The sequence below is a fragment of the Zophobas morio genome, unplaced genomic scaffold, assembly GCF_036711695.1.
Source record: "Zophobas morio isolate AGI-343-1 ecotype UQ-CSIRO unplaced genomic scaffold, CSIRO_AGI_Zmor_V1 ptg000002l, whole genome shotgun sequence".
NCBI lineage: Eukaryota > Metazoa > Arthropoda > Insecta > Coleoptera > Tenebrionidae > Zophobas > Zophobas morio.
Window position 1 is genome coordinate 11,068,400 of NW_026972107.1, and position 6,198 is coordinate 11,074,597.

At 34.8% G+C, this 6,198-nt stretch overlaps 1 protein-coding gene across 2 annotated transcripts; it reads left to right on the forward strand.

Moving 5' to 3' along the window:
* Window positions 1-1,634: 1,634 nt before the first annotated feature.
* Window positions 1,635-4,889, forward strand: LOC135127526 (uncharacterized). Of its 2 annotated transcripts, XR_010280242.1 has the most exons (3): window positions 1,635-2,427; window positions 4,277-4,360; window positions 4,413-4,889. XR_010280242.1 is itself a non-coding variant. In XM_064053969.1 (2 exons), the coding sequence occupies exons 1-2, from the start codon at window positions 1,963-1,965 to the stop codon at window positions 4,280-4,282; spliced, it is 471 nt and encodes a 156-aa protein (XP_063910039.1). In that variant the 5' UTR covers window positions 1,635-1,962; the 3' UTR covers window positions 4,283-4,889. The 2 variants fall into 2 exon arrangements, 1 of the variants encoding a protein (XP_063910039.1); XM_064053969.1 differs by having other exon boundaries at window positions 4,277-4,889.
* Window positions 4,890-6,198: the final 1,309 nt, after the last annotated feature.

The window sequence follows — 6,198 nt, forward strand, 5'->3', positions numbered from 1 at the left end:
CAACGTTAAAAGCTTTATAAGTGTTGCAAATTATGCAAAACTTATAATGAAGTTATATTAGCATACAATTTGTATAGGCAAATGTTCAACAAAATAGAAACCTTTCAGCAACATTGTCCGACAATTCTAGAGAATGACCCAAATTTGAAACAACTTGTTTTTTTATTTACACTTATTTATGTCTCAGTGACATTTTTTTGTAACTCGTAATATTAGATCTTAATCACGGTACCACGAAACACGAAACTTCGAGATTTAGTTACGTGATCCATTGTTTTGACGTGACTTTACAATGACGTCATTTGGACCTCTTGAAAGTGAAGTGACAACATTTTGACGACATATCAAATTAATTTTCGAAAAAAATGAAGACATTGTGATAGTGCGACTCGACCTGCACTTTTGTACTCATAATAATACCAATAACCCCATTTCTCACTTCTCAATAAAATTTGGTAACGGTCCGAATGCGATATCCTTTCTCCGCGGCGGCGGCGGCACTTCTTTACGGCTTAAATAACATCTAAAGTACAGGCACAATACAAGCCTAATAGCTCCGGCATTGATACAGAATAAAACGGATCAGATAAAGGCCAACCCGACTCTCTCTACAATTAATAGAATTTGATATACACGTCGATAAAGTTCATCCGATACATCGACATTCGACAATAAATCCGTCGATGCCGCAAAGACGCTTTTAGAAAGCGCGTATCGCGCTCCTTTTTGTGCTTTTTACGAGAAATATTAAACTTGGAACAATATACCGTGCCCGTAATTCTTCTACGTAACAAGACTCGTTTCCATTGTTTTTCGCGCAATTTTCTACGGATTTATTATTCGAAGTTGCGCTAACATTAATTGAGTGCTCATCGTTTGCAGATCGAAGTTAGCGTTCGATGATATGATTTTGCTTTTATTTTGAACATTTGTATGAAACGCTGCGTGGAATTGACACTTCAATCTTGATCGCCTGCGGTTCTCAAACGGCCGGGCTGAAGCACGGGGGGGAGTTTGGTAACCACAGGATGGCACAGTGTCGGTGTATTGAACAACTGTTGGGTTTGCTTTATAAAGGAGACTGTGAACATTTTTTTAAATATATAATGCAGATTAAAAGTTGCATTAACACATGAATTAAATTATACTTACGTGTTAAAGATCCACCTACACTGTTATTTACCTCAAAGATGGATGTTGGGTCGCCATATTGACAAAATTAAAAAACATATATAAAAACAAGTGTAAAGTAACCTCTTTAGAGAACGAAAATCGAAGACTGCGTGAACAACTCCTCGAGATAGTAGCAAAAACCCGTCTCTCTGATAAGAAAATTATCGAAAACAATCTAAGCAAGCTAAAGGATGAGCTAGCACATACTCTGAACTACGTCGTGACAAAAATCCAAGAATTTGAAGCAACAATGCATGTGAGTGAACTGCCAAGACCAACTCATTCCACCGTCAGCTGTCGACCCAAAGATAAGATCACAATAAAAAATGGTGATAAACTCACTGCAACGAAACCCAATCCAGTGGCGTCCCACACAGGAAATAAAACTGCCCATCCGGTGAGTAAATCAACTGAAGACGAAAAGAAGAAAGCCATGAAAACGGAGAATACATTACCCACAATTAAATCATCAGCACCAGATGACACAACAAGCGTTAAGTGGGAAACCGTATCACGTAAAAAGATAACCAAAAAGAAAGTAGTGTCTGTAGTAATAGGGAATAAAGAAGATGTTACAAAATCTTCTATTAAGGCTGCCCCCAAAAAAGGATTTATTTTTGTATCACGCCTGGCGCCAAATACAAAACCGACTGAAGTTTGCGAACTACTGAAAGGTGAATTCCCGGAAGTCCAATGTGAACAAGTGGAAACCAAATATCCTATGTTCTACTCTGCTTTCAAAGTAACAATTGACCTACACCGTTTCCAAGATGCAATGAATCCACAAATATGGCCCAATGGCAGCTATGTTACGCGATATTTTCACCGAAGAAGCCGACAGAAAAAATCCACTTAGCTGCCCATAACGCCTATGAGGACAACCCAGGTAAAAGGCTGATGAGCGAAACAGACAACAGCCATACAAGTAGGAAAACCGCACTAGGAGTCAACTGGCTAAACCTTTTTTATCTAAATATACAGTCACTGCGGCGTAAAGTTAATGACTTAGAACTACATTTATCAGACAACCCACCTCATATTGTTTGTTTCAGTGAACACTGGTTAACGGCAGCCGAGGTGGAGATCTTAACACTACTTGACTATAAGGTGGCCAGCAGCTTTTGTAGCAAAAAAGGGTATGGTGGTGCTGCAATATTAATAAGACCAAATGTAAGGTATTCGGAATTAAATTTAGCATCCATATCTAAGCAAACGGTTGCTGAGGTTGCCGGCATCTTTCTAACGGAGTACAGGGTAAATATCATCACCATTTATAGACCTCCAGATGGCGATTTCGAAGAATTTCTGTACTTACTAAACCTACTCTTACTAAAACTAGACGATACGTGCTCCTTTTTAATTGGGGACTTTAATATACTTTTTAATAATCCTGACCATAAAGTCAAATCCTTTTTGGATCTTATAAATAGCTTTCACATGAGAACCTTAATCACAGAAAATACCAGAAAAACGAACTGCCTGGATAATATTGTTACTAACAGTAAAGTACCATATAAAATAAATATAAGTCACACTAGACTTTCTGATCATGATGCAGTCAGCCTTCAGCTGAACTGTATTAGCGTGTACCAGCAGAACGGAAAAACAACTACATACAGGCCCGTTACACAAAGGGGTTTAAATCTGTTCCATAGCCAAATATCAGAAATAAATTGGGACCATATCATAAACATTACAGAGGCAGCAGACCTAGAACATAAATGGGATGAGTTTGTGACTATTCTTTCAAACGCGGCAATAAAATCATTCCCATTAAGAACCTTCAATAGCAGCAAGTATTCTACTACCGTGGTGCTAAATAAGAATCCTCAAATAATACGCTTAAAAAACATAGTTGAGTTATTTCACAATTTAAAGTCTCGTTTCCCAAACACTGCATTCTTCAAAACTGCTTTAAATGACTATAAAAAACTTCTTAACAATAAAATAAATGAAATTAAAATGCACAACTGCGATCAGATCTTGACAAACTCTGTAAACGTACACAAAGCTGCTTGGAAAGTGATTAATGCTAATAGAAATCATGATCATTCCAATGTATATTCGGAAAATCTCAATGCAGAAGGTTTTAATAAATTCTTCATTGATAACATTAATCTACTCAAATCAAAGATACCAAAAAATCACGTGAATCTAAAGGACAAACCATTAAATCATGTTAATGTAAAATTTAATTTTAGTGAAATTACTCCCATTTATCTCAGAGAACTGATAGGCAAAATGAAAAATAAAACTAGTAAAGATTTGTACGAACTCAACATTATAATGATAAAATCTGTTATAAACTCAATCATAAGCCCTCTCACAAAAATGATAAATTACAGCATAAGATATGGTATATTCCCAAATTGTCTAAAAAAATCCAAAATTGTCCCAGTTCACAAAAAAGGTAATGTAGATGATTATAATAATTATCGACCAATTGCGATAATCCCTGTACTATCAAAAATCTTTGAGCAGGTTTTGAACAAACAACTAACTGATTTTCTGGTCAATAACAATATATTATATACATCACAGTTTGGCTTTATAGCAAAGAAGTCGACTTCTATGGCAATTAACGAACTTGTTTCTTTTATCAGCGACGGTTTCGAAAATAAGGAATATGTCGGTATTACATTTTGTGATCTCTCCAAGGCGTTTGATTGTGTTGATCATAGTTTACTTGTCTCAAAACTAAGAAATATAGGTATAGCAAATTCATCTGTAACGCTCTTATCAAACTATCTATCCAAACGCTGTCAAACCACATTATATAATTCTCATTTGTCACAGTGCCAAATAACGACGTATGGCGTTCCACAAGGGTCCATTTTGGGACCCCTACTGTTTATAGTTTATATCAACAATCTACCAGCAGCAGTTGATGATGTTAATCTAATATTATATGCTGATGATACCACCCTAAGCACAGCTAACCATAGATTAGCGACTGTGACTGGAAAGCTGGCCGCTGCACAATCAAATGCTCAGAACTGGTTTCATCGCAATGGCCTATATTTGAACAAAGACAAAACATCTACAATGATATTTTCCACGCGATATATTGGCATAGACAATCCTAACCACACTAAATTTCTAGGCATAACGTTGGATACAACTCTCTGCTGGGAAGCTCATGTTGATGTCTTAAGCAAGAAACTTGCAAAAACAATTTACCTATTACGTAAACTCAGTAGTATAGTGTCACTTAACATTAAAAAATTAGTATATTTCAGCCTATTCCAGAGCCATTTTGCGTATGCTCTTGCGACTTGGGGACATACAACACATCTTCCCAGAATTTTCAAACTTCAGAGGAAAGCAATTCGTATAATATCTAATGCGAACTATAGAGAAGATGTGAGGCAATATTACGTAGAACATGGAATCTTGACAGTTCCATCGCTCTATGTATACCAATGCTTAGTAAATGTGAAAACGCGCATTGAAAGCTACACGAAAAATCGCGACCACCATTGTTATAACACCAGACAGGGTGATGATATTTGCCTTGACTTTCGGAGAATAAATAAAAGTAGAAACTCCATCAATTACTATGGTCCTCAGTTTTACAACTGCCTACCCGATAATATTGCGTCACTACCAATGCCCCAGTTTCTAATAAAAATTAAAACATTGCTGTTAAAATCTCCACTTTATGATACTGATATAAGGTCAATTAAATCAGTATTTAATAAATAATGTGAAGTGGGTGCTGCTTCTATCTTTTATATTTGCTAAATGTTATGCTGTCCATATACACATGTATGTTTTGTACCACGTGCATATTTATTGTCGATATGACATACTGTCTTGACATTGCTGAAATGTATCATTTCTTAAGGCACAATAAACCTATTACTATTACTATATATTTACCATACTGAGTTTAGATCTATTTAAAAACATGTATGAAAGAAAGTCATCCATTCTTTTTGCAGCCTTTGAATGTGTCATTTTTACCACTATAAAATAGAATTGTTTATATAAACAGTTTAAATTTATTATATTTTTGGTCGAGTTAGAACAGGACAGATCAGGTTAAATCAGGTTAAGTTAGGTCACCTCAGGCCAGGTTAAGTCAGATCAAGCTAAATCGATCTTTATACAAAAAAGCTTTGTACAAAAGATTGCTGCAACAGTTAGAGAATGTATGGTCTTGACATCCAGACTCTAAGAACAATCATTAAAAAATGAGAATATTTTCATGAGAAAAAATTAAATTGCTCCAAAACTTCGGCTTAACTTTCAGACAAACAAAATTTTGAATTTTGGGGAATGAATTTTTTGGAGCACATTCGAAAATTACCTACAATTTTTTTTTTCAAGATTTCGACTTGCAGAAGTTATTTTGGGGGTCATTTTTGCGACTATTCTAACCTGTGAGTCAAAATTAACGAAAAAACCTATTTCGGTAATTTTGGAATTTTGGTGTTCAAAAAATTGTAAAAAATTTCATAAAAAATTCATTAATAATTTTACAGCTTCTGGCAAAGTTGTTTAAAAATCCACGAAAAAATCTATGACTTAGATTTCGACAAGCTGATCTGAAAAACATAGCCTGTTGATAGTTCTAAAGCAAGATTTTAGAAATATTCGTTCTAAAAATCAAATGTTTAAAATATTTTATTTTGGTAATTCTGGAAAAATGGTTAAATTATTATTCAATGAAATAAAGCCGAAAACCACTTCTGTAAGTCGAAACCAAAAAAACAAGGTCTCTCTAGGTAATTTCAGAATGTGGTATGAAGAAGTCCAAAGTTTGATAACGTGTGGCAGTAAAAAATTGAGTAATTTTCTAAAGAGATTTTTGTTTACTTTTCATCTGGAGAATTTATTTTCGACTTCATTTAAGCGAGCATTTCAAATGGGGAAAACTTAAATTTTTAGCAATGAAAATAAAAAATTGAACATTGTAACATGCAGTATTTTTATTCTTTGTTTTTTTTAGAGTAAGGAGTATATTTCCTTCCGGGTTTAAATTATAACAGTAATGATCGTGAAAATGCATTCGCGTGGGAA

Bases quoted from the DNA above. Each gene is read 5' to 3' on its own strand.
- LOC135127526 (XM_064053969.1), top strand. From the start codon at position 1,963: ATGGCCCAATGGCAGCTATGTTACGCGATATTTTCACCGAAGAAGCCG.